Source organism: Neltuma alba, unplaced genomic scaffold, assembly GCF_004799145.2.
Source record: "Neltuma alba isolate B1F8T4 unplaced genomic scaffold, ASM479914v2 tig00012899_pilon, whole genome shotgun sequence".
NCBI classification, from domain to species: domain Eukaryota; kingdom Viridiplantae; phylum Streptophyta; class Magnoliopsida; order Fabales; family Fabaceae; genus Neltuma; species Neltuma alba.
In genome coordinates, this window is record NW_021637270.1 from 52,607 (window position 1) to 80,207 (window position 27,601).

At 35.0% G+C, this 27,601-nt stretch overlaps 4 protein-coding genes and 1 pseudogene across 4 annotated transcripts; 3 read left to right on the forward strand and 2 right to left on the reverse strand.

Moving 5' to 3' along the window:
* Positions 1–406: 406 nt before the first annotated feature.
* Positions 407–2,520, forward strand: LOC114732309 (WAT1-related protein At4g30420-like). The gene is made up of 7 exons (XM_028919605.1): positions 407–576; positions 659–727; positions 826–942; positions 1,102–1,330; positions 1,439–1,597; positions 1,716–1,867; positions 2,283–2,520. The coding sequence occupies exons 1-7, from the start codon at positions 407–409 to the stop codon at positions 2,518–2,520; spliced, it is 1,134 nt and encodes a 377-aa protein (XP_028775438.1).
* A 3,163-nt stretch (positions 2,521–5,683) lies between these two features.
* LOC114732302 (WAT1-related protein At4g30420-like) lies at positions 5,684–8,216 on the forward strand. The gene is made up of 7 exons (XM_028919599.1): positions 5,684–6,049; positions 6,133–6,201; positions 6,691–6,807; positions 6,950–7,178; positions 7,410–7,568; positions 7,670–7,818; positions 7,903–8,216. Exons 1-7 carry the CDS (start codon positions 5,865–5,867, stop codon positions 8,087–8,089), a joined length of 1,095 nt encoding a protein of 364 aa, XP_028775432.1. The 5' UTR covers positions 5,684–5,864; the 3' UTR covers positions 8,090–8,216.
* Positions 8,217–9,076: 860 nt separating this feature from the next.
* Positions 9,077–11,494, reverse strand: LOC114732303 (tetraspanin-7-like). The gene is made up of 2 exons (XM_028919600.1): positions 10,900–11,494; positions 9,077–9,652 (listed from the first exon to the last, which is right to left on the reverse strand). The coding sequence occupies exons 1-2, from the start codon at positions 11,404–11,406 to the stop codon at positions 9,362–9,364; spliced, it is 798 nt and encodes a 265-aa protein (XP_028775433.1). The 5' UTR covers positions 11,407–11,494; the 3' UTR covers positions 9,077–9,361.
* A 1,638-nt stretch (positions 11,495–13,132) lies between these two features.
* On the reverse strand, positions 13,133–24,638 carry LOC114732310 (cytochrome c oxidase subunit 6B-like). The gene is made up of 5 exons (XM_028919607.1): positions 24,570–24,638; positions 23,554–23,642; positions 23,390–23,471; positions 15,572–15,655; positions 13,133–13,249 (listed from the first exon to the last, which is right to left on the reverse strand). Exons 1-5 carry the CDS (start codon positions 24,576–24,578, stop codon positions 13,133–13,135), a joined length of 381 nt encoding a protein of 126 aa, XP_028775440.1. The 5' UTR covers positions 24,579–24,638.
* A 2,284-nt stretch (positions 24,639–26,922) lies between these two features.
* On the forward strand, positions 26,923–27,497 carry LOC114732311 (putative glycine-rich cell wall structural protein 1; annotated as a pseudogene).
* The last annotated feature ends 104 nt before the right edge of the window (positions 27,498–27,601 follow it).

Consider the following 27,601-nt stretch of genomic DNA (forward strand, 5'->3'; position numbering starts at 1 on the left):
CTTACTTCTATTCATTACACATACAATTAATGTAAATGATATATTCTTATTATTTTATTTTATTTCAAGTGATTTTTCACAGTACAGAAAGTGAATATATGGGCCGATTTGCCTTTGCCAAACAAAGATGTAATGCATGTAAGCAGCATCACGCGTACGTGGAACCCACGAGCATGCATGTGGCTGCAAGCTAAGCGTTTTCTGACACCACACAAAAGAAGCATCCCATTGGGAATTAGCTACAGGCACAGACAGTAGTGTAGTCAAGAAGGAAATTAAATTGCCATCTTATGAAATTTGTCCTATTTATTAACAATCACATACAGAAGAATTATCACTTTCAGGCACTTCACACTTTTGACTTTTGTGGAGCTCTCCTGGTTCGTTCAATTTGATGGTTATAGTTATGGGACGATTAGAGCCTATAGTGGCTATGCTGGTTCTTCAGTTCACTTATGCAGGCCTTTCTCTCAGTACCAGAGTCGCTTTAATACAAGGCTTAAGCCCTCGAGTTTTTGTGCTCTATCGACAAGCTATAGCTACTACCGTTCTTGCCCCCATTGCCTATTTCTCAAGGTACGCACATACATACATATATATATAGTCATTCTCTCTCGTACAAACATTAGTTTCTTATGTATATGTGTTACTTTTGCAGAAGAAAATCCGGCTCCTGTTCGTTGAGTTTAAGGAGTTTCACCTTGTTGTTCTTGTCCTCGCTTATAGGGTTTGTTAGTTTCAGTAACTTGAATTTTGCGGCTTAGATAATTAGTGGTTTGGAGCCTTTGAGATAATGCAATAATTATTTTTATGCTTCTGCCACAGTGTTACGATCAACCAGAATGTTTATTTCGAAGGTTTACATTTGGCTTCTTCATCAATTGCAAGTGCTATGGCAAATCTTATTCCAGCCGTCACATTCATAATTGCTGTTTTTGCGGGGTAAATAATTAGTGCTCTAGCAGCTCAGCTCTACTGGGATCATGAATCGAAACCCATCTTCAGATTTATAAACTCTCTGAACATAAACAAACCTAATTAATATATATGTTTGCAAACTTTTGATTAACGCTATCTTGTGAATATGCTTGATTATTTTAGAATGGAGAGAGTGAATATTCGGAGCCCGAGAAGCGTAGCAAAGATAGCAGGGACCTTGATGTGCGTAAGCGGAGCCGTGTCCATGGCATTGCTAAGAGGTCCAAAGCTATTAAACTCAACTCTGCTGCCAAGACCAGTAATGGAGTCCGGAGGTGATCAGAGCTGGTTGCTGGGTTGTCTCTTTCTGTTTGGAAGCTGTTGTTTATGGTCTATTTGGCTGATTTTGCAGGTACTTATCTAAATGTTTCTAGCATTGCTTGACAAAGCCAGCGTTTTGGCCTTGTAGCCTAGTGCCGTAAGAGCTCTCTGCACGTTCTGATTTCATGTTTTTGGTCAGGTTCCGGTGTCGGCGAGCCACCCAGATCACATATCTTCGTCCGCTTGGATGTGTTTTATGGCAACACTGCAATCAGCAGCACTTACTCTGGTCTTGGAACGAGACCCTCAAACATGGAAGATCCATTCAGTTCTTGAACTGGCCTGCTGTGTATACTCAGTATGTCCATAATTTTCCACATTCCTTCGAGTAGTGCCAAAGTATCCATAAATGGTTCCTATATTTTTATAGATCCACACTGGAATAACATATGTGTGTGCGTGTGTGTTGTTACCAGGGAGTCATAGGATCTGCAGTGTCGTTCTTTATTCAGGCATGGTGCATTTCACGGAGAGGTCCTCTCTTTTCTGCAATGTTCAATCCTCTGTGCACAGTGATTGTGACTGTATTCGCTGCGTTATTTCTTCACGAAGAGATCTACGCTGGAAGGTATAACATACTACTCTTCCGGTATTAAATATAAAACCTAATTATTAAATTGATTTTTGTCATAAATATAAGACCTATTTATCATATTTATCGTTTTTTAAATTATCCCTATAGTATTCTATCAACTATAATCAAGTAAAAGAAAGAAAAAGGATATAAGAAAGATGATTATAGTGTTTTAAAAAAACATATTTTTTTTATAATTAACTAACTAACCTAACTTCCTTAATTCAATTAAATTAGTTAAATAGGTCTTATATTAAGAACCGGAGAAGTATTATTCTTCGTTATTACTTAATTTGCCACAGAACTACTAAAAGACTCGACTGTGTATGAACGATAATGTTTGTGAGGATATATGATTAGTGTTTGATTACTCTAATGGTTTCTTTTTTCCTGGGTTGATTTGGATCAGCTTGATAGGAGCAGCGGGAGTGATAATGGGGTTGTATGTTGTGCTGTGGGGTAAGGCTGAAGAAGTTGGTGAGACGGCAGAAGATCCAACATTGAAAATTGATATTGATGAAACATCACATGATGATACGATGAATATAGTGAAAGATGAATCGTTTGATGAGAAAGCATGTTGCTGTAAAATTGATTTGAAGGAACCCCTCCTCTCTGATAAAAAAAATCTTCAACCGCATTCTTAATTAGCACAAGCTGATTTAGCTTGTTTTTTCAGCACCAAATGATGTACTACCTCCGGTCCTAATTATAAGAGTTGGTTGACTAATTTGAGAAAATTAAGGAAAGAAGCTAAGTTAGTTATTTATAATAAATAAGTGTTGTCTTTCCTGAAATATCCTTACTAATCAAGTGTATTGGCTAGAACTACTATTGTTAGAAGGACTACATTGAGAAAAAATATATAAATATGAAAGACAAAGTGGATTGGGATATTATATTTAGGACCAAAATAAAAGTCAAATAAAATATTATATTAAGGAACGAAGGCAGTGTCATATTTCCTGTTCTTGGGATAAATTAAAGGGACGAATTTCAACTTGGCTTTTCATATATCTCCATATATTATTGGCGTGCGCTGAGCACTCTTAACTAGTGCACATTTCATGGAAATAAAAATTAAACGTCTTGGTTAGGCTAGATGACAAAGAGAAGTATATGTATATCTTAATTAGCTTCCTGAATACCTAAATATAACATTATATATATAATATAGAGATTGATTGTGCTCTCTTATTAAAGCATATGCACTAATTTAATTTAACATCGTGTTCTTTAAAATAAAAACGATTTCTTATTCTAAATTGTAATCTCTTTTAAAATAAAAGTAATTAACTTTAGCAAAATAATACAGTAATAAAATATAAATTTGTTGGGCCATAAAATGAGCTGAACCGAGCCCGATAAGGGCGGAAGACTGAGACCAATGTGCGCTCACTTTCGGGAAAACTGAGGAAAGGGATCCCACGGGTCATCTGTTTATAGATCTCTTCGACCAAAAAGCTATTACCAAAATGTTAAGCAATGAGAATTGAAATTAAGAAAAGACATCCAAGGTGTCCTCCTCCCTCTTTTTACTGAAATGAACACACATCATATTAGACCCTTTTTTATAGAGTCCATCTCAATTAGCTAAATGACGTTTTTATCCTCTCTAATACAAAATCATTCAAATCAAACCTAAATATATTTATAAGAAAAGAGAAAAGCAAAGTGTATCGTGAATTTTGTAGCCCTACAAAAATTACAGATCTTAAGGCAATTAATGCTGCGGGAAGCATCTATGCTCGCATTCAATCCGATTTAACAGGACAGTGGATGTTGGAATCTGTTGCTTCGAGGGAACAAATGGGAATAATACACATTCTAAATAAAGGAATATTGGTGCTTTTAATTATATTCCAAATTTTGCATGGCAATATAAGCATCTTATCTACTAACTTAAAAAAAGAGCAGGTGCTTTTAATTTCTCTACCTGCCATGGACTATATGTGGTTCTGGAAAAGAAGCTTTTTATCACATAAATAGTTGCTGAATTTATTGTTGAAAAGGAGGAAGAAAGAAAGGAGACAAAAGATTCACAAAATGGGAAATGAAATAAAAGCCTTGGTAGTCGACTGGCTCCCATTGTCCATGTTTATATGGTAAGGTGGGGGCACAATAAAGTAAACAATGAACACATATAGGTACAAGGACAAATAATACAGCTGTCATATACTTATCCTAAAGTGGTTTCTGTTCCTTATCATACTACTAACTAAGAATTAAATAACTAATTATTTATAAATATTAAGAAAATTAATTAAATTATTTATTCATATTAATTTTTTTAAAAGCCAAAGTATACTTTTGGTTATTTAACTTTATACAAAATTTCAATTTGTTTTTTTTAACTTCAAAAAGTATATTTTTATTTCTTTAACTCTAAAACCATTAATAAACAATGATGATATTGAGACTTTAAATGTTTATGAAATATTCTCAAACGCAAACTTATTAAGTTTAATTTTCAAAACAACTATAATTATTACCAAAAAAATCATTTAAGATTAATTATTTTAGGGTTAAAAGACAAAATGCACTTTTCAAAATTAAGAGATTAATCTGAAATCTTGTAAAAAGTTAAAAAACTAAATGTATATTTTAGTCTTTTATAAAATATATCTTTCATTTTAGTTAATAATCATATTACACCCACTTAGCTAGCTTGACGGTTGTATTATTATCTCCCATGACTTTTTAACAACCTTTTTTATTTATATATATGGGTGCATGTTTAGGTGCGTTTTTCGTATTCACATAAATTTAAATTTGAAATTTTAAGTTTGAACGGCTAAAATGGCAACAATAAAAACAGCATTTGTTAGTGGCGACTTGGGACTTCAAGGGCGTCTCTTTCTCGCCTGCTTTTCAGTACAATAATATGAAATGCCATGTTCTTGCCTTTTGCTTTCGGCGCCTAAAACTGAAGGGCTTTGGTCCCAGTCGCTACCAGTGTATACTGTATATTACTCTGGTAATAATGATAGGGAAAGGAGCTCAAATAAAAGCCTCACAAACAAGGTTCATGAACCTTCGGCTTCCAACAAGAGCGGATGTGGATAAATGCCGAGAATTAGATTTGAATTACAGTATATTATTACCTTTTTATATGATAGATATTGATTATGTAAAATTTATTTATTTTGATTATTGTTACCTTTCTATACTACTAAATAAATTTTATTTTATTTTTAAAATAATGATAATTTTTACAATCTTTCGATTAAATATTTTAAGATCTAAATCTTCAACATAATCAAGGGTATGCGTTATCTAATCAAATGCAATATTAATGATCCCACAGTACTTCATGAGATCGCAATGTCTTGAGCACATGTCACGTTCTGGAATCTGAATCCAACTTGCGTTTAATATTAATTAATTCACCAAATTAGCTTAATTAATCCTCGCACCAATCACAAACAAATTAAGTGAGTTCTATGATTTTGACAAAATGATGTGTGGGTGAGCCAACCTTTGTTGACGTGGAAAACCGATATCGTCCTTGAAGCAGCTGATTGGATGATTTGGATTAGGATGATAATACCAGCCGCCGCGAGTCCCGTACAATGCACGAAGGTGACAGCTCGATGGTACATTAGGAATCCACATTTAACATTTAATTTTTAAGATTTTAGCTTCCACAACTGTCTCCGCATCACATATTCACACATTTTAATACTACTTTATTCCCCTACTAGAAACTTCCGCTCATATGTATGTTTTATCTCTGGCCTCCCTGATATATATCCTCTTTCATTATCTTCCTTCTCCGGCGTTAACTCTCCAATCACAACCTTATCTTTTGGACATTAGACATTATTCTTAAATGTTAACCACAACTTTGTTCTGTGCTTTCCAAGCTGTGGCCAAATATATGTGTGTCTGAGTTTTTGTGTGTGTGTGTGTGTGGACACATACCCATAAACCTACGGGCTCTGTCTGTTACTTCATTTAACGTTAGGTTGGTGCAGTATCAAAGAAAAAGATGGTGGGTGGGTTAGAAGTTTATGTTCCTGCAATGGCTATGATTGGCTTACAGTTTCATTATGCAGTTCTTGCCATCTTCACGCGTGCTGCTCTCTTGCATGGAATGAACACCAGAGTCTTTGTTGTGTACAGGCAAGCCATTGCCACTTTGGCAATGGCTCCCTTTGCTTTATCCTGCAAGAGGTACGTAATAAATTAAACCTCTTCAATTTTTACTGTGATTCTCGGTTTCTTATACTCTCCCATTGATTTATGGTTGCTAGCAGGAGACCTTCTCTCAGGACTTCACTGGGATTGAAGAGCTTGTCTTTGATGTTTGCCACCTCTTTAATTGGGTAAGATTTGTCAGACGAACAAAACTTCGATAATACTTCTGTTAGTGCTATTACTTTTATATTTCTTTAAGCAAAGATGGTGTGCTTGATGAACACTTGATTTATACAATAGTTAGAGATCATATCAGTTATAAAGAGATACATAAACTATTCTCCAGTGACATAGACAGTGTAGATAAAGGAAAATTAATGAGCTTTTAACATTTAAAGTTTCTCTCCCCGTCTCTGACTACTACTTGAGTTTGATGATATAACAAATTAACATCCAACATATAGACAGAATCACAACTCATCTACACTATGCCAAAGAACAATATGCCAAAGCTATTGTTCCCCTTAGAATAGTTCACTGCACCTTGTTCATGGAACGCCATGAGAGGATCTAGATGGATGTACATGTACTTCTATCATTGGCCTATTTGAGAGGATCTAAACCTTTTTGTAACAAGGGTTGATGAAACTTACCGGAAGCATGACTTTGTTTTGCAGGGTAACAGCAAATCAGAATGCTTATTTTGAAGGTTTACATTTGTCATCTTCTACAGTCACTACAGCCATGAGTAATCTAATACCAGCAGTAACCTTCGTTCTTGCAACAATTTTCGGGTAATTGCGCTTGTTCCTCTTAATTGAGCAACTTGGAAACACTTCGTAAACAGAGGATTGACATTTTAATTTGCCTATCTGATACTCAAACTTTAACTCTCATGCTAACTGTGATAATTTGCTTTGATCTTAAATGGGTTAGATTGGAGAAAATAGATGTAAGAAGCTTGAGAAGCATAGCCAAGATAACAGGAACAGTATTATGTGTCGGTGGAGCCATAACTATGGCGTTGCTCAAAGGACAGAAACTGTTACACTTGCGGTTCCTTCTTTCTAAACAAACCTTTGGCTTACATGGTGACAATTGGCTGCTTGGTTGTGGATTTCTCTTGGCAAGCAGTATCTTTTGGGCATTTTGGATGATCATGCAGGTATATTCAACCCCCCCCCCCCCCAAAAAAAAACAAAAAAGAAACTGAAACAAGATAACTTGATTATTTTGCAACCTAGTGGCATCAAAACTCCCTCATAAGTAGGAGGTTGCAAGTTTGATTCTTCCTGTAACCTCAAGCTGTTAGTGTCTACCAGAAAAAGGAGAACCTCAGTGTTTGTGTAGTCTTAGTTCGCATCAGTGGAAATCTGAAGCTTAATATTTGAAGCAGGTACCAGTATCTGCAAGCTGCCCGGACCATGTAGTTTCAACATTTTGGATGTGTTTAATGGCGGCAATACAGTCAGCCATATTCACACTGGTTGTTGAAAAAGATTCCCAAGCATGGATTCTAAATTCAGCTCTAGAATATTCAAGTTGTTTGTATGCAGTAAGTCCCAGGTTCCTCCAAAATTAACATGATCTGTTTTGTTCAATTATTAATAACTAATAAATGATAGAAGCTGCTTTTTTTTTCCTCATCTTTAATAGGGAATTGGAATTGCTGTAAGTTTTTTCATTCAAAGTTGGACCATCTCAAAAAGAGGCCCTTTGTTCTGTGCAATGTTCAACCCGTTATGCACAGTGATCACAGCCATGGTTTCTGCTACTTTTCTACATGAAGATTTATATGTTGGAAGGTAACTAATGCACTTTTTTTTTTCCTGGGAAAGTTTAATGTACAATAATTAAGCACTAAATGGCTATTATTCTTCATTGATCAGCTTGATAGGAGGTCTTGCAGTGATAAGTGGTTTGTACATAGTGCTGTGGGGTAAGGCCAAAGAGGTTGAAGGGGTCAAAGAAGAGGCACAACTGAAAACTGATCAGAATGATCAGATAAGTTGCAAAACAGATTTGGAAGAAGCACTTCTGTCACCGCATGTATCAGAGAGCAAGATCACTCATTGACTACCACACAATTTTGGTTGTATTTTGATTTGATCATTTGGCCAAAAAGAAAATTACGAACTAGTGGCATGTATTTCTTGAAACTGTCAACGTCAACATTACCAATGAAAATAAATTCAATTCAGTTGTATGAGCCTAGACAATAGCTATTAGGGTATTCTAATAAATAATTTATATGCAGACTATAGGTCTTTAAGTATCTCTTAAAACAACGATGGGGTTATATGGACGATATATGTCACATTTAATATAATTTCAGAAGACAGTAAATCTTGAAAACTGCTCATCCTAAAGAGTAAACGTTTATTCTAAAAAAAAAAATGAAACAAATATTAAATTTAAATTCTGTCACATAATTGTCAAACTTTTTTAAAAAATTTTCCCTAGGATAAATCATATTAATGTTTTATCTTAATAATTACATTTGACTCATTTTTATCAATAAAACTAGAGTAGTGCTCATTGCAAGATGAACTCCCAACTATTAAGTAAGTAGAGATTTTTAACTATGACATTCAAAATGTAAGCATATAATTTATTTTTTTTGCAAAAGTAAATTTTTTTATCATTTTTTTACTATAATGTTCAAAAATACAAACAGATAAATCGAAGAAAATTGATTCATTTCCCAAACCTGGGGAGTAGGGAAGCACCGTATTCATTAGAAAACTAAAGGCAAATCAAGTGGGGAATATGGTTATTAGGCCCATTCAGTTGGGCCCACAAAAGATTTTTGGGTCAGAAATCCACTACTCATTGATAAAGTTTTTAAATTCAAACTTCAATTCAATGAACGAAAGACAACTTGAATGCTTATCATATTGAATTATTGCTGATATGGTAGGACCACTTCAGCACTTCTTTCCTCTCTAATATCTACTTTAAAGATAACAAGAACCCGCTTTTAAAAAGGAAAAAAAAAGTAATTAAGAATGTGAAATTTTCTCCAAAAAAATGACAATTTTCAAAAGGGCAATTCAACCCTCCTTGGTTTACTTGCAGACTAGCAAAATGCTTTGCACAAAACTAACGAGGCACATGCAAATCAAATGTAAGATAACAAGCTCTACAGAGCTATATCAAGTTAAGAATAAGAAGAAGATCAAGACTCCATACATCCCAAAGAAACACTGGGAAATGTAACACAAAGTTGAGCAATTTACAGCAATCTACAGCAAGCAGAGCATATTACATTATTACTGAAACATAGAAACTAACTTGATCCATCTAGATGCTAATTACGTTTATTCTGATTTTTCTGAGCCTATGACATCACTTCCAATTGTCCCTCCTGTTATTTCTGAATGCGCAGCACCCAACGGAATACACAATAATGAGCAAGATGAGGAATATTATGTTAATCTTAGCCGTCTTCTTCCACTTAGTCTTGATGTCTTGCACCATCCCAGCCTTGCATGCATTACAGTCGTAGCACAGCACCTTGGGATCATTGTTCCAAGCACGACAATCAGGATTGGCATAATTTGAATTTGCCGTACTGTTCCACACCGTTGGGCTCTGGTATACAAAGTTACAGTCGTTTGATGGCTTACAACACCCAGACTGCACACAAAGAACCAAACATGTCAACATCAGAAAGCGTCCATAGTTTAGCAGAAAGATATGTCAAGTTCATCTTCCAGGCTTTGCCCTGAGATCCAAATACATATCAAATTCTAGCACCAGTTAATAAACTAGTTCACAATCAGAACTAAGTGCTAGTTTCATTCTATGTTCAAGTTTCTGAGCCAAGAGACCATTTGAAGTTCGGTCAAACCATTTGAACATTACATTCCACCAGAACAATAAGAACTTGTACCTCGTACCAAGTAAATTATGCATAAATAAGATACCTATTAGATAAGCAACTACGATAAGCTACACTCAGCTTATTTGAATCTTACTGTTATTTCATTTGCAGTTTCAAATAGCTTATGCCAACAAGAACTAGACGCACCAGCATCCATGTACTTAGTGGCTATAACTAAGGAATAGCAGCTCAAAACAGCAATTTTTAGAAACTGAAGGCAACATCCAAACTTTATGGGTGATCTCTTTCGTTGTACAATGCATCACATTTTTAAAAAAATTCACAAGAATTAAATCTTCTTGGCTTGGAACGCACTTTTAAAAATCCAAACAAAAATGCATCGGAGATTACGTGATAAAGTAAAAGCATGGTGTTTGTTTCACTTTTCAGACTAAAAAAAAAAAAGGCACCAATTTAAAAAGACCATCTCCTTTCGAAAAATGGACCTTGAATACCTAGAAAAAGACGGAAAGTATAAAATACAGAGTACTATTACGAATATGCGGCTTTTCCAGAAATTTCTAGAATTTCAAACTTACCGTCTCGGGCTGAGCTGTGAGCATACTCAAAAGTTAAAAGGAATTGTGAAGAAAAAAAAGGCCCTTCCTCCCCGCGGGGTAGCGGAAGGTGGCACTGTTGCCTGGAGTTTTTATCCTCTCATGGTAGTCTATCGAGAAAATCGAACTACCACACGAAATGAAAAGAGAAAAGACAAAATCAAAAAAAATTGAAGAACAAAAAACCCCAGTCGTATTCATACTAGAGTTCAGACTAACAAAGATATTCAATTCAAATAGCTAAAGAACCATGTGCAGAGCGCGCTCCGACCATGACTTGAAATGTAAAGAACGCTAATACAGTAAGTGAATTCCGAATTGGATCCACACAGAACACACGCAATTACCCACGTTGAGGCAAAAATCTAACATAAACACGTGACAACAGATAAAAACCCAGAGAAACAGTTGATATTGAAGGACGAAATTAATTCCCAAAATACCTGAAGCGGAGTTAGTTTCTCTTTATTGAACTCGTTAACATCGTCTTTGGCATACAGCTTTTGGTAGACGGAGCAGTATTGCCCAGCCTGAAGACAGCTCTTCATCGTCTTCCAATTATTTGAGTCGTTCACCCTCTTCTGCAACCAGTGAGAGTAATCACCGAGCCTATACTCCTTATACCCTTTACCCGATAAAACTTTCCCAGCGCCTTTGTTGGTAACAACGAAAGCGAAGACTGTGAAAGCTAAGACGACAAGGATAAGCAAGAACATGGCGACAAGGTAAATCCAGAGGAGCAAGGAGATGCGGCAGCAAGCGCCGGCCAGTCCCGCCAGCGACACCAAGAGAAGGAACACACCCAACACAATGAAAACCTTGTCGAGCCATTTTTCACACTCGGTAGCGCCGTGCTTGCTGAGCCAAATACCGACCCAGAGAATGGGAATAGAGAAGAGGAAGGTGAAGAAGTTGAGGATCCCTATCAGAGTGTTGCTCAAGTGACACATGATGAGAGGATTTCCAGAGAGAGAATTAAGATGCAAATGAGCAGTTACAGAACAGCGAAGGGGGAGAGAGAGTGTTTAAGAAGTTGATGAAAATGAGCACAAAAAGGAAGACGGGGAAAGGAAGGAGAAGGAAGAGATTCGAAGGCCACGCGCCTCACAGAGCAGGCATGAAATGAGAGAGAAATTTGAGAGAGAGAGAGAGAGAGAGAGAGAGAGGGGGGGACGAGGAGGAATACAAATCCGCGCCTTTTGAACAATTTACATATGGGGACGAGCTTTGCTGCTCTATGAATTATACGTTGGCTTGAAGTTGGGATGACTAGGGATATTTATGGACAAAAATTCGTGTAACTTTAATTTAGCGATAGGCATCATAATTATATACTCCTCCGGTCCTAATTATAAGACCCAATTGACTGATTTGAGGAGATTAAAGAAGTAAGTTAAGTTGGTTATTTATAATAAATAAGTGTTGTTATTTCTAAAATATCCTTGCTAATTAAGTATATTGGCTAAAACTATCATTATTAGAAGGATTATCTTGAAAAAAAATGCATAAATATAAGAGAGAAAATGGATTGGGTCTTATAATTAGGACCAAATAAAAAGTCAAATTGGGTCTTATAATAAGGACCGGAGGAGTATATGTGCATATGTATATGTTTATTGATATTGACGTTGGTATTGTTTTCAGATATGTTAGGGGGCGGGGAGGGATACCTTTTTTAACTGTTTGGAGTTTTTCAAAAAAGAATATTATACTATATAAAGTGATTCATTAAATAAAGGGTCAAGGTGCGTCCAGCACTCCGAGATATTTTCCTAAATACACCCAGTGTCCTAAAGTTATTTATGGTGCAATTTTACCCCTGAAGTATTTAAAATGGTGCACCCATATCCAATCCTAACAGATCCGTTTTGTTTGACCGTGAACTGATGACTTAGCTTTAGTTTGACATGTTACATAAGCAGCTGATGTGGCTATTTGGGATTTTTTTTTTTTTGTGGTTCAAAAGCGTGTTTTATCTGAACCTGTGCTTTCACTTACCTGGTTACTATACTGCTCCATGGAATGATCCCAACAACTCCAGAGAAATATGGATATCGAAAATTGAGGAAATTACATCGCCCTGTACTACTTCCAGCACCATTAGTAAATGATTTCAATCCTACAACTTACACCAAAGCAATTCAGTAAAAAAAAAAAAATTAAAAGCTGCGCAATTTACTGGTGCGGGTGATGAAGATGCCTTTCAAATTCAATTATACACTGTTCAGAATCAAAATCAAAAGAAACTATGATAGAGAACCAGTCAGGAATGGGGAAGGGCATGGAAACAGTGGAACAGGGAAGGAGAAAAAATCTGTTGTATCCCCAAAAAGATCGAAAAAAGAAAGGTATGAAATCTCAATGAATGACTCAACTGAAGGAAGGCAAAATAGGGCTATGGCCCCCACCTCACTTTTAAAGATACCTTGGAGCTTCTGAAGCCATTGTCACCAAGGTCAATAATCCGGCATAAGCCGACAGATTTTTCCTTCTTCAAGTGCCATCTTCTCTTCCGTAAATTTTAACCATATACAAGCTCCGGTGAAACTCAGCACCAGATTTGCGAGACCGCTTCCTAACCCAATCCCCACAACAGCTAAAACGGACAATCCTTTATTCCTAAGTGGCAATAAAAGGCATTAGTAGTGTTCCTTATTTCCTGAGAAAGACGTGGCTTTAAATCTTGGCAAGTTGCCGCTGCCGTTGGCTAACGACGCCGGAGTTGGACCGGAGAGACGATTGTTGGAGCCGTCGAAAGCTGTGAACCGAACAAGGCGGCTCATCAACGAAAACCTATTCAGATAAAACATAACAAAATAAAAAAAAATCTAAATATCCACATCAGCTGATTGTCACGCATGCCAGCTAGGATTATTTTGGTCAAACCAAAATTGAGTCATTAGTTCACGGTCAAACAAAACGATATGTTAAGATTGGATATGGGTGTACCATTTTAAATACTTCAAGGGTAAAATTGCACCATAAATAACTTTAGGATACTGGGTGTATTTGGAAAAATATTTCGGGGGTACTGGGCGCACCTTAACCCTTAAATAAATTACTCCTTTGAAACAAATGCTAAACTGAGTTCGGAGAGCTCACAGTAATTAACTAATGATTCCAATATCTCTTCTCTGGGAGAAATTTTCCTATTGGGCGATTAATGACCAGAAGTCGATGCGGGGTTTATTTGGGAAAAAGACTTTTTTTTTATGTGCTTTATTTTATACCGTGCAAAATTGGTTATAATAAGCTAAACCAAGCACCAATGATATTCATGGTGGAGGAATTTATTTATAATAAAGTAGTACCCGACATATTTTTTAGATACATACAATGCTTTTATCTTAGAAAAAATTGAGAATAAATCCCTCGTTAAAAATTTAATCGGTAAATGAGATTTAGAATGATTGATTACATAAGAGAAGATTAATTGCATACAAAGGAAATTAAATTGCACAAAGGAAAGATTGTTTGTATAGAACATTATTTGGATATAAGAAATTAGTTTATACACAACAAAGATGACTTGCACATAAGAAAATTTTATTTGTACAAAAAGAAATAGAGTTGTACATCGCTCAAAGAAATATTATTACACATAAGAGAAGATAAATTACATATAAAAAAAATTAAGTTGAACACAATAGAAGTTAATTTGCATAAAGTCCTTAAGTCTCATTTGTCAATTTCCCAATTTTTCGTTAATACATTGATATTATTTTTTTATACTTTTAGTACTTAAATCATATTAATAATACATCTAACACCTTAAATCATAAATAAAATTAGAATGTGGGATATAACTAAAAAAACAACAATAACATGGTAAGTGTTGGATGTGCAAAAAAAAAATTAGAATTAAATTTATTAGTTATTAATGTATATTACTTTAATTAAATGTGTGGAGAAAATCAATTATTTCGTCAAATTTGCTATCTTCCTAATGTTGTCAGGGATAATTTGGCCATTTCACCTGCAAAACTTGTTCCCGATATGGCCTTTAGTCGTGAGTAGAAGTTTCATACGCCTCTAATTAAAAAAAAAAAAAAAAAACAGAGAGAGAGTGGGGGGGGGGGATAGCGGGACAAACAAAAAGTCTGGTCCCACCGACAATGACGATGGATGAGAAAGGCACTCTGCTTTATGGATGATAATTGAAAAGGCATGGCTCCAGCAACCTAGCATTAGGATAATTCCAACTAACACTGCTAAAAAAAAAAAACTTTTTTATACCATTTAACCTGCACTGTTCACTACGGCAACAATAGAAAAATTTTGACTGGTGATATTTCTATAAATATTGATAAATTTTTTAAACCAGTTTTACATACAACTAGTGTAAAATATACTTTTTACACCGGATGGTTGTGCAACCAGTATAAAAAGTATTAAAAATATGTATTTAAAAAATAATATTTGCAAATTTTTAAACCGTTACAATCAGTTTAAAATATATTTTTACACCATATATTTATTACAACTAGCATAAAAAGTTTTTTAAATATTTTTTTCAGAAAAATAATATTTATAAGTTTTCAGAAGGTGATTTAGAATCTAAAGATTTAATCTACTTTTTTTTACGACTACTTTTTATGAGTCAAACTTGTAAAATTTTCATCTAAAACCGATGATTTGCTTACTGGAAGGTCAATTAAAACTCTATTATGGTAGAAAATGAAAACAATTACATAAAACTACTATAGTGGAAAGGTTTCAACTCATCTTTTGAAAGCATTCTTGAATAAAAGATTTCGATTAATTAGAACAGGCAAAACCACCTGTGAAATGAATCAACCCTACAACCATGGTTATAGGAAACAGCCCCTGATTAACACAGTTGTCAAATATCAACACTTTGAACTAGGCCTCTAAGCTTCAAACCCCCCATATAAAAACAATATTGAGCCCATTACTGAAATAATACGTAACATGTACTAGAAATAATCACAATTCATCTACAAAAGTCACATGCAGAATCCTCTGGCCTACTACCAGTACTTAAACATAATTCAATAAAACCATTACAGGTTAAATAAATAAATATTTAATCGATAGAGAATATACAAAAGATAGGAGGCCTATATGGCAATATGCAATTTCTTCAACACATACAAAAAGAAGCAGAAGCAATACAAGAAACTGTAAAAGCTTAGGCCTTTGGATTCTTCCCTGACGATGCACCTCTAGAACTTTCACCTGAAAACAGTTTAAATCATGAAGTGAGATAAAAGCCTCAATAACGAACAGTCTAGCTCATCATATATACTAACATATCCTTGTGAGGTGTCAAATGAAACAGATATAAAAACATGTTTAGATATATATATATATATATATATATCTCAACACAATAATCTAAATTCTCATAACAATCCATCAATATTATCATGTAAATGTAATCCCAATAACCACATTCCCTCACTATGTGGGAAGTATGAGCTAAAATGGCTAATCTCTCATTTTGGGAGATAAAACCTAAATCAATCCCTCACTATGGGGAATACAAGAAAAGGGGACATTCTCTTCTTATGGGGGAAGCACTGCAAGCTAATCGTCATGTATTGATGGAGACACTTAGCACATGACAATAATAGATACAGTTCACTCACCAATTCTCATCATATACATCATGCTCAAGAAATCCAACAAGTGGTCAATTTTCAATTCTATAATCAATTTCCAAATCAAAATTTAAAGTAATAACACATTATTGCAAATCCAAGGATTACATTTTCAAAAGTCAATCCCACAAAATATAGTCATTTCCAATATATCAATATAGCCCCAAGTATATGCCAAAATAACATTTATAATTTGAAAACAATAAAACTACTTACAAACAACATACTAACATATATAATGAATGAAAAGTAGTTATCTTTCGCCTTAGATAGGATCAATTACCATAGCAAGCTGTCCTGTGCACAATACATCAATTACAAACAATCTACACAATCACACACATTTACCACATATTAGTTAACAAACTAATTAAGTGATTAACAATGACAATTGGGGATTTAAATCCCTTGGCTTATGCCAATCCTCAATTCAACTTCAAATTGACCATCCCAAAACTCAAAACACTATTCCAATGGGTGAAACAACTCAATAGAATCCTCAATTGACTTCTAATTACACCAATTAATCAAAAGTCTCACACAATCTAGGGTTCATAATAAAAAATACTTAAATATGAAAATCAACTTAAATCAATATTCTAAACCGATTAAACATTTATTGTAACTCATATTAACATAACCCAATTATCAAAACTCATTTCCAAACTCCACATTATTATCTATTATCATATATCTCCAAGAATCATAAACCCTAGCCTCCAAAATCCTCAAAACTCCTAATCCAAAAAAACTAATTACCGTGGCTATTTCTACCAATTGCCGTAGCACTTCGCACAATAAGGAAAAATCACTTGGTCTGGCCAAATAGCTGTGGGTTTTTTCACAAATTGCCGCCGCAACTCACACCAAAGTGCTGTTTCTCCTCTTTTTTTTCAACCTTCAATTTAAACCTATCCTGTCCAAACTCCAATAAACCTTAAAGGTCAACAATTAACCAACTTAATTATCCAAAACTAAGCCTATATACCCCTAAACCTTAGGATTAAAACCTAGGATGTTACAAAACTTCATTATCTCATAATCTTTCTAAGTTACCTCGCAACCTCTTTTTCATGCTTCATTCACCAGTAAGCTCAATGCTAGTCCTCTTCTTCATGATCTTCTCATTTGTGTTGTGACTTCTTCTTCATGCTCCTCTCCTTTATAGCCCACTATCTTCTCTGTACTTGTCATATTCTTAAGATTCATTGACTTGTCCATGATTATCAAGTAGAGATCCATGCTCACACCATCTAGATCTATGCTCATTGGGTCAAGATTTGTGCTCATCACATCCAGATCCATGCTATCTCAAGCTCTCATTGTGTTGTCATCCAGATACTCACATTTACCTAGATCTGTACTCATCTTCTTTTTGTTTTTTGATGAGTATCTATACTCATTTTCATTGTCGTTAGATTTATTTTAAGTTTATATTCTTTCTCTATTTGTATATTTAATGAATAATTTTGAACTTTGTCTAACAAATATATTTTATTGTGTGAAGCAATATGAATCGATATTATTTCTGGGAAAGTCAGCTAGGTTTTTTTATTTTTTATAATTTCATTAGATCTGATTGTTTCTACTCTTATGTTGTTTCTTATTTATTAGATTGTTTGTTGCGATGTTATAAGATCTGAATTTTACGGTATACAATTAAATAGTAGCTTCTGTTCTTAAAGTATTTAAAGTAACTCTAAAATTTAATCAAGACCATAATTTGGGCAAAAACCGAAAAAAGAAAAGGTGACCGGTGTGCATATGTAGGTATGGGTAAGATATTTAATTATGTGAGAATTAGTAAAAAGATCTTTTTAGTTATTATCAGTGGGTTGACCACTGACTGCCCCATCACTTAATATCATCATAACACGTTTGCTTAAACTCCACACATGAGAACAAAAGAAAGCCACTTTAGCTAGTGCGCGTCCATAATTAATTTACTGTCTAATATTGGCATGATAATATACGTAAAAGGATATACAATGTATGTTTCATTTTAAACATTAATAAATTTATCTAAACATTATTCAAAGTTTAAATGAATTGATCAAAAAGAAAATAAAAATATTTCAAGTTATCAAAACAAAAATTAATCAAAACATAAACCTTTACCTTTTTATGTAGAAGTATTAGAAAGAAAGAAAAATTACAACTTCAACAAACTTCGATTTTTGTAACCTTCTGTTCACTGATAGACAAAAGTTTCATGTGCTATTAAAAAATTTTCAATAATCTTTTTCCGTTAAAAAAAAAAAAAGTTGATGGATCAGTGCTTAAAATCTTAAAAGATAGTAAATTAAAAAAAATAGTTGTCACTGATTAGAATGTCATTTTAATATTTTTCACCATGTTATTAAAGGGAGAATTACGATCATGTTTTAGGAAAGAAATTTAATTACTATAAAATTTATTGATAATTAAAGAGCATACAATGACAAGTTATAGAAAAGAGAATAATAATAAGTTCAGACTAATAACTTGTCATTGAGATTTTTTTATAATTAAATTTCTTAGAACCACATGATAATTCTCTTTTATCAAATTGTATCATATATACTTTTTTAAGAGTCGAAAGGTGGTGAGATTAAATCTCGCATTGGCCAACTTCACTCGTCCAAAAGTTCTTTAGCAATGCAAACAGCTGGAGCTCTGGCGGTTAATAATAAAAAGAATTTCTTTTTATATGAGAACAATTAGCTCATTTCGTGCAAGAATTTAATTCTAGAATGGTTTCTAGAGACTTTATAAAAATAAAATTTTTAGAAATCATTTTAAGATTGTCAAATTTGAGCCCCTAATTTGGTCCTAACCCGGAATCATTTGGTGGTTTATTATGTATCGTTTTATTATTTTGCTAAATAAGATTGATTATCAACCAAAAAAATCTCCTTCGTTTGGCAAAAAAAAAGAAAGAAACAAAGAAATTAAGGTTGTTGGATCTTAAATTGAACCAAAGGACGAAGCATTTCACGAATTTCTCCAACTCGTTGCAAATGAAATTGCTTTACACAACCTCTGCTCCTAATTATAAGACTCTGTCTATAGTCTATAACTAAGGTCTTATAAATAAAACTAGAGGTAGCATGATATATGTTCATGTATTTAGAATTAGAACAAATTTCTCATTAAGAAAATTAATTGGTAAATAATTCTTAAGATGATAGATTACATAAGAAAATATAAGTTGCACATAAAAGAAAAAATTAAGTTTGTGCAAAGAAGAGATGGTTTGCAAAAAAATATTATTTGGGTTATTGGGTATAAGGGACTAATTTGCAAACAAAGAAAAGTTAATTTACATAAATTATAAGACTTAACTGTGATTATTTTCTGACATACAAGTAAGAGTTTTGTATTGGTGACAATATAAATTAATTATACTTTGTAACTTATCTTTCAACAAATTTTGAAGGCCTAACTATACTACGAGTATTGTTAAATGAAAACTTGGAACTCAACTGTCATTTTCCTTAAATTATGGAGTAACTAATGAATTCGGACAGGTTTTCCATGGCACGTAATTGCCTTATTTTATTCTTCATTTGTCATGGAGAGACGTAAAATGGAGAAACGTTGAGTCTAAGAAACCTTTTTAAGCAGCCAGTTTTGGAGCCCCATGTGTGCGTGTGTATTTTTATATTATAATAAATTCCATCCACGAACATGAAAGTTGGCTCGGCAAATCCTCAAATTTTTTCTTTGGACTGAAACCATCTCATTCATCATATAAATTGGTTGTATACGCGTCACAACAATATGTGCCCGATGCAAAAGTTACCGGGTCGAATATGCAACCAGTCAAGCAGCTTTCAGGTGGGGAAAAAAAAACCAGTTAAAGGGCTTGTCTGTATACATTTTTTTTGAAGTGTTTATAATCATTTTCACAAAAGTTGAAACCTCACATACTTACCTCACCTCATATCATATAAATCACAATCGAAAAGTTATTTTTAAAAGCTTCAATAGTCATTCCAAACAAATCCTAAACAAAATTTAAGGTGTTTAAGCCTAATTAGTATTAATTCCAAATGATATGGGCATCAGCATCAAGTGTAAAATGAAAGTGAGATGACAGATAAAGCAATGATACAAATTATGGGGCGGCAGAAGAAAGGGACTTAGGTGGAGGGTGCTGGGATCAAATCGTGGAACACGTGCGCTGCTCCCTTTAATGTCATAGTGGACAAACATCTCATGATGCTCCCACATTGCACTTTCCCATTCATGCTCTTTCCATGGAGTATTTAAACATTTTAATTACCCTTTTTCTATACGATTCTCTTCTAAATATATCACTTTCTCCTTAAAATACATTCAAGCAACAGCGTGTTCTCCTTTTAAGGGTTTGTAAGTTTAAACTTAAACAAAGAAGTATTTTCCATCAAGTTATAATCAAAACTATTTTCTTATTAATACTAAACAAAGGGCAATACCCTAACCCAAAAAATCATGACAGGAGAGACATGAAACTACAGCTAATATGAGCGGATGTCACTGGAACCTTTTTTTAATTCGGGCGTCTTCAGCATTCTCTTTTTGGGGGGGGGGGGGGAGCCATATCAATATGTGTCGATGACGTTGGGTAAACCCCCGGCTGTAAAAATTATACAATCATCTGGACTCTGAAGTTTTTCCCCCGGACAAAATATGAAGATCGTCCAAGCAACAAATTTGTATGGGTAAATGTAAAATAATATCAAAACTTCAAAGATTTCTAAGTAGCAAGAATAAATCATAAGTAGTCTTCAAGTAAAAATCAATGTTTAGAATAAAGGAATAAGAAACTTTAGCAAACTTATGGTATGAATTTGTGGTGGGGACTAGGGAGTTCAGCTGTGAATTGGCCTACAACATCGTCATTAATTATGCATATCCATAGAGATAAGTGTCACTAGATACGTGGTGAAGACAAGTCTCCATTGTAGGGATAATGTGTGAATATGGGTAATGACTTAGTCAGTCATCCAACACAATTATAGTAATCCTTTTAGCTGTTTAATCCCACAAGTGGAAGGACCGTGGTAATACATCAATCTTGATCAAATAGCACGCTTTGAGAAAATTCAGTCTGCTTATAACAATACTGAATTCAACAAAGGAATTTCACATTTACTACTGAGTCTTGCCGACAGAAGACGACTTCGGCTCTGCTGTAAAAATTTTCTATCAAGCGTGTGTAATATATTAATTTTTGGTTTTAAGAGGGCGTGGGATGGAGTGTGTACGATGAGGATGGAGCTGCAAAACTTAAAAATCAAATGTGTCAAACAAAAGTAACAATTCCATTAGTCAGAACCAAATCAACTTCAAACAAGGGGGCTTTGACAGTTTGTCAACTTGCAACAGTGAAAATACAGAAAGCTTTATTGATCAACCTTGACCGTATTAACATTTAAGTCCACCAAATTATCAGACAAAACCAACCAGCATAATCTTAAGGGTATCCTGGGATCTGAAAATGCCTCACAGGGGCCCCGGAAAAGTTCCATTGTCCCTCTGCTCATTCCACTTTTCAACCTGCAACATTTTAATCCGAACAGAAAAAAAATATGTAGAAGAAATTAACATTTAATTGAATATATACACAACTGCGCACATTTGATTAAATAACAAGATCACTCAACCATTTAAATTATTTCGGAATTATGCAATGTGAGATAGCCATCAATATCAACGCAATACATTATTAAGCCCCACAAAGTAGGGAGGAACTTTGAAAAGAAGATCTGCACATGAAGCTTGAAGATAACATGCATTGATCATTCAAAACACCGAATGTTTTAAGCAATCCTGTAGTTTCGCGACTTCAGCAACGGCTATGCGTTTCACTAAACAAAACGTTATGAGGGATACACGCAGAGGGGGAAAAAAATTAACTTTTTCGTTCCCAACTCATTCTTTTAGGGATGTGTTACCTTTCAAAAGTTCTAGATCATTTCTAATACTCCCTCAGATCCTATATACAAATTACTCCTCCAGTCCTAAATGTAAAAACTATTTTGTAATGTGAGTAATTCACACTAAAAAATAGATCTTACATTTAGGACTTGTCTGAAAAATTAATTCACTTTTCCCTAATTTTACCCCCAATTAATTACATGTCTTTCACATCTCTTTTTCCCACCAATCATCATTCATCTCTTTTTCCACTCATTCCCTAACACTCACCATCTCCAAACATAAGCGCATATTTTTGAAAAAAGCATGTTTTCTACACATTTATTGTCTTCAACCAATTCTTTTATTCATGTAATTCAGTAATCTGTAACTTGTTTATAGACCAGATATGAAAGGAACCAGCAAGAGAGAAACACAGAATGAAAGAACAGAAGCAGAAAGCTATAGAGAAAGATAGAGGTCATAATTCTGAATTAAGTGACTCGCAGTTTACAAGCAATGGAGAATTAAAGCAATATAATGAACGCCAGAACCAGAAAATTGATAAAACTCAAGTGATTAGAGCCTCCTAACGGTCTCCCCACAAACCACCCCAAACTCTGCCTATCCCTCACCTCAGCCCCACTTATATTCCCATTTTTCTAACAAATTTCCCATAGATTTCCCTTGGTTAACTCCCTTCCACATGTTTTTCACCCGCGTAGATTTCCCAAGGCAGCTATCCATCATCCATGTCATTATGTCCCTCCAGCCCAATATTCTGTTAACACGATTACAGAATTCATCATGTGACATGTACCTACTAGTTCAGAATGTACAGAAGTTGACTAGAAAACTGTCAGACTCAGAACTCCCAGCAAGTGAGCTAAAGGAATGTCTCCATGACTTATATCTATATCAGCACCATGACTCTAAATATACGAACTAGTATCCATCAATGTAACAAGCTGGAAAGAGTTGCATAGCCTAATCTATTGGCACTCTACATACACGTGACACGTATTGATTTTGAAACACACACACACACACACAGAGAGTCAAATTGCTAGACCAAAGAGATTAAATCCCTGATTTAGGTTCAGCTGCTAGGTACATAATCACCAATATTACATTACAGTATCTACATTCTACAATACCTAACAATTAAAATGCTGTCTGAAAAGGCGAATCACAAACAATACTTGAGACTACACAAAGGCATAAGGAGGTCATTAATTTTCTTGAAAATGCACGACTCTTTTAATTTCAAATGGTTTGAGAACTTTATGATGTTGACGTTAAGGGTTATATATAATCAAACTTTGGCCATCATAAATAGCATATGTCTTAAATGTATTGTCAATCTTCATATTTACACAAAAATCCAGTCAATTCAAGCAAAAGCAGTCAGCTAAGGACCACTTACCCATTCACTGGGGCAAAGGGAACGATAATATTTGGCAAATCTTTCACAATCACCTGAGCCTTCACCCTTTGCTGCCACACACCTGTAGTTGAACTTTAAAGTTCAAGAACAAAATCTAGAAACAAGTTCTGCTGAGCAAGATAGCAAGTGTCAGAAAAGCCCACCTATGAAACTCAACATAGCGAGTGAAACAATGTCTGGTTTGATTGGTTGTAGGAAAGCGAAAATCAGCAGGCGCTGTTTTGAGCTCAATCTGAAAAAACATAGGAGACAAATAGTATAAGGAAAAAATGAAGACGATAGGAAGTTAAAAACCAAACAGGATAAGTCAGATTTCAAATGAACGCTGGAGGATATCTAATATTAGATGTTCAGTTTGAAACACAATAAGACAAAGGTCCCCCCCTCCCCAATATCATTGTCAACCAAATAAATGAATGAAGATACTAGAAGCACTCCTCAGCTTCTCATATATCTTCCACATGCGACAATCCAAGTAGATGTTCGCAGAAGCTAAATGAAGAATTGATTAGGAGTGTAGACAATATTCAGTCAATTTATGAAAGACCAATGATATAACAGCCTTATAGATGAAACCAATATGAAAATGTACCCCAAAAAGATCTGGGAAAAGAGTCTTGAAAATTGCAGTAAAACTTGCCAAGGCACTTTTATCACCAAATGCTAGAAGAACTTACAAGCGTCGAGAAAGGAAAAAAAAAAAAAAACACCCTGTAGAACCAAGGACTTTTCGAAGAAAGAAGGGGATTCCAACAAATTGTGTACAAGAAGAGTTATTAATAGGAAGCAATGCTTGGGCATCATAGCAGCACAGACGACCTAGGACCTATTTGAGAACGTTCCCAGCACAACTTATCATGGGGAGAATTGGCTCGCGGTCAAAGGATCCAATAAATCAGAGACAAGCATTCATCAAATAATTCAGGAAACAAAATAAGTCTAGATTGCAACAAACATCGGAACTCATAATGCAATAGCGGAAAGAAGCGCAGTCACGAACAGCGAGATCAGAAAGGAGGGACTAGAACATGAAATTCCGACAGCAAAACGAGACTAAAATGCTAACCATCCAGATTGATAGCTTTAATTTTCCCGCCGTGACAAGATTCACAAAAAATTGAAACTAACGAAAAGAATGTCATAGAAAATCCAAGCTCACCTCCGCCATGAGAGAGAACAGAGTCAGAGATCAAGAAATGAGCGAGAGATAGTCGTCGTTCGGGACGGAATACGAATGATTCTGTGCAGGAAACTAAACAACGCTTTATGGGAACTTCAAATTTGAACAGCCCATTGAGTTTAAACGATAAGTACCATAGGAAGACCGAATGACATCTATTCATGTTTAGTTGGGCCTTTAAGCCCAGTGGGCCATGCCAATTTATATCCACCACGATTCTTCATTCACCTGCACAGACACCTTTCTTCGCATAGTGTGTGGAATGAGATAAGCAGTATCTCCATGTCTCTAATGGGAAAACTAGTTAATTTAAATTAGAGAAGTTAGATAAATTACTTAATTTAAATAAAATTGATTAAGATTTTATATGTAGGTCCAAAATCAACCCCCTAATTAACTCTTATATTTATGACTAAAAATTATATTTATATCACTCGTGAAGTTATAAATAAGGCAATTTGTGGATTTATATTGATCATAATATATACATATTAGAGGCTAGACATTTTTCAAGGCATTTTTTTGGGGGGGGGGGGGACAAATAAATAACATCTAGTTTACGCGATGTGAAGGACTCACCTTTTTTTTATTGAAGTAAAAAAGAATCAAATTGAATCTAGTTTTCAAGGAAGTGATAATCAAATTGGGGAAGCAAAGATTAGATAAACGGCTTTAGAGTGGAGATTAAATGAGAGAAGAGGATTGGTTCCGAACCTCTCCTCTTCCCTCTCTATCCCCTTCCGTTCTCTGTTTTTTTTTTTGCCCCATAACCATTGGATTAACATATTTTAACAGTTTAGATTTTAATTTTTTATAAAAAATTTTAAAAATATTTAATACATTTGCAAACCATTAGAATTAAATTTAATATAATTTGTAATTTATTATTTAATTATTTTTATAATTTAAAACTCTAATAATAATTTTAAAAATATTTAAATATGACCGTTAAAATATTAATTCAATAGTTAATAAAAAAAAAAGAAAGAGGAAAAATATGAGGGGGGAAGAGCCGAAGAGGAGAGTTCCTGAATCAGAAAAGGATAGCATTATGACGATGAAGCTGGAGAATCGTTGGCCAAAACAAAAAAATGATGAAGCCGGAGAATGTAGGTAGCTACTGGCAAGTTAAGTGCGGTGCACAATTGACATATAATTCACCCTTGGCCTAGTCTTAGCTTGCTAGCTACGAGTCCCTCAACATAATAATTAATGGCAAGACGTTTCAGTTGTTACGTCCATTAACAAGTACAGTGAAGTCATAGGATGATCATCCCACTATTGAATCCCACCACAACAACAGAAAAACAGGAACCACACCTACGCCGCTCACAAGTTCCCACGTACGGCACCCATCTTCCTGCGTGAACCCTTCATTTCTCATCATGCCCAGCTGCAGTCTCACGAACTTGTCTCGTAGTATTCTTTCCCTTTTTTTTTATACCCAAAAAAAAAAAAAATTAAGTACGCTGAGTCTTCAGAGCTCACTAAGGTCAGATATACTTCTAAACTTAGAGATTGTTTATAAAGATACTCCTCCAATTCTTAATATAAAACTCATTTAACTAATTTGATTAGATTAAGAAAGTTAGGTAAGTTAGTTAATTACAAGAAAAGTGACACATTTTTCCTAAAACACCATAATCATCTTTCTTAATACATCATCTCCCTCTTTTACTTGATTATGGTTGAGGGAGTATCTATAGGGGTAATTTAGAGAAAATTAATAAATATGAGAAATGGTCTTATATTTAGGACCAAAACTAACTCAAAAATTGGGTCTTATATTAAAGATCGAAGGAGTATTTATAAATCACTCACCGACAAAACTTTCACATAAGCAATAGAATTTGAACTTACAATCTTATAAATTATGAACTGAGAAATTGAATCAACCCTCTTGTTAATTTGGTATGTCGATGTTGCCACTACCAAACTAATAAACAAATGATCTATAAAACATACAAAAGTAAAAAGCCAGCACGCCTCTTGCAGATGAGTGTGAGTGCTATATGCAAAACCCTAGCCCAAAGCTGGCACCAACAAGAACCTCTGAAGTCAAAGCAAATACAAATACCAAACCAAAAACATGTATGTGAACAGCTTTTTCATTCTCCACTATCGTGAGTGCCTGAGTGGATATAAAATGGGTCGGTTCCTGCAGGGCACTTGTCACCAACACAGTCATATGCTTCTGCTTCTTGCAGTTTCAGCCACAAAGTTTGTGTCTATCACATTCTCCACTTTCTAATATCTCCCATAAAATAATGTACCACTCACACCTTCACCAACTATATATATAGGGTCAAAACTCTTCACCTCCCCCATCAGAAAACTCTCACTCGATCTTATTGACTTACTTTGCCATCAAAACTTCATCGATCATCTTCTTCCTTATATAGCTTGCCTTCTCCTTCATTATTTCCTCGTTACCAATGGGTGCTTCTGCATCCTGGTCTTGCTCTCTGCTCGCTCTGCTTCTTCTCGTGTCTGCTTTCGTATCAGAAAGCAGGGTTATTGAGAGGAAGGACTTGAGTCTGGACCTTGGTGGGCTGGGCCTTGGAGTTGGAGCGGGGCTGGGGTTGGGCATAGGAGGTGGAAGTGGATCCGGGGCAGGAGCTGGATCCGGGTCTGGGTCTGGGTCTGGCTCCAGTTCAAGTTCTTCATCCAGTTCATCCTCCTCATCTTCCAGTTATGGATCAGGAGCAGGTTCTGAGGCAGGTTCGTATGCTGGGTCATACGCAGGTCTCGAGCTGGGTCTGGGAGAGGACGAGGGCGTGGAGGTGGCGGTGGAGGTGGAGGTGGAGGTGGGGAGGAGGCGGCGGCGGCGGCTCCGGATATGGTCATGGTGAGGGTTCCGGCTACGGCCACGGTGAAGGTGGGGGTGACTAAATAAAATATGGTGATGTAGTAAATGTTGTAAACCGTGGGTGTGAGTTAAAAAAAAAAATAAATGGAAAATGTGTGCTACAAAAAATAAATATGGTAGATGGTGAATTCCGTCACTTTAT

Coding starts and splice junctions, on each gene's coding strand:
- LOC114732309 (XM_028919605.1), top strand. CDS start 407: ATGGGACGATTAGAGCCTATAGTGGCTATGCTGGTTCTTCAGTTCACT. Junction 577..658: donor CCCATTGCCTATTTCTCAAG/GTACGCACATAC, acceptor TTACTTTTGCAG/AAGAAAATCCGGCTCCTGTT. Junction 1,331..1,438: donor CTATTTGGCTGATTTTGCAG/GTACTTATCTAA, acceptor GTTTTTGGTCAG/GTTCCGGTGTCGGCGAGCCA.
- LOC114732302 (XM_028919599.1), top strand. CDS start 5,865: ATGGTGGGTGGGTTAGAAGTTTATGTTCCTGCAATGGCTATGATTGGC. Junction 7,179..7,409: donor CATTTTGGATGATCATGCAG/GTATATTCAACC, acceptor TATTTGAAGCAG/GTACCAGTATCTGCAAGCTG. Junction 7,819..7,902: donor GAAGATTTATATGTTGGAAG/GTAACTAATGCA, acceptor TTCATTGATCAG/CTTGATAGGAGGTCTTGCAG.
- LOC114732303 (XM_028919600.1), bottom strand. CDS start 11,406: ATGTGTCACTTGAGCAACACTCTGATAGGGATCCTCAACTTCTTCACC. Junction 9,653..10,899: donor AGAAACTAACTCCGCTTCAG/GTATTTTGGGAA, acceptor CTTTGTGTGCAG/TCTGGGTGTTGTAAGCCATC.
- LOC114732310 (XM_028919607.1), bottom strand. Junction 15,656..23,389: donor CCCTTTGCCCCAGTGAATGG/GTAAGTGGTCCT, acceptor AACTGTTTTCAG/GTGAAAGTTCTAGAGGTGCA. Junction 13,250..15,571: donor TATTGCTTCTGCTTCTTTTT/GTATGTGTTGAA, acceptor TTATCTGAATAG/GTTTTCGTTGATGAGCCGCC.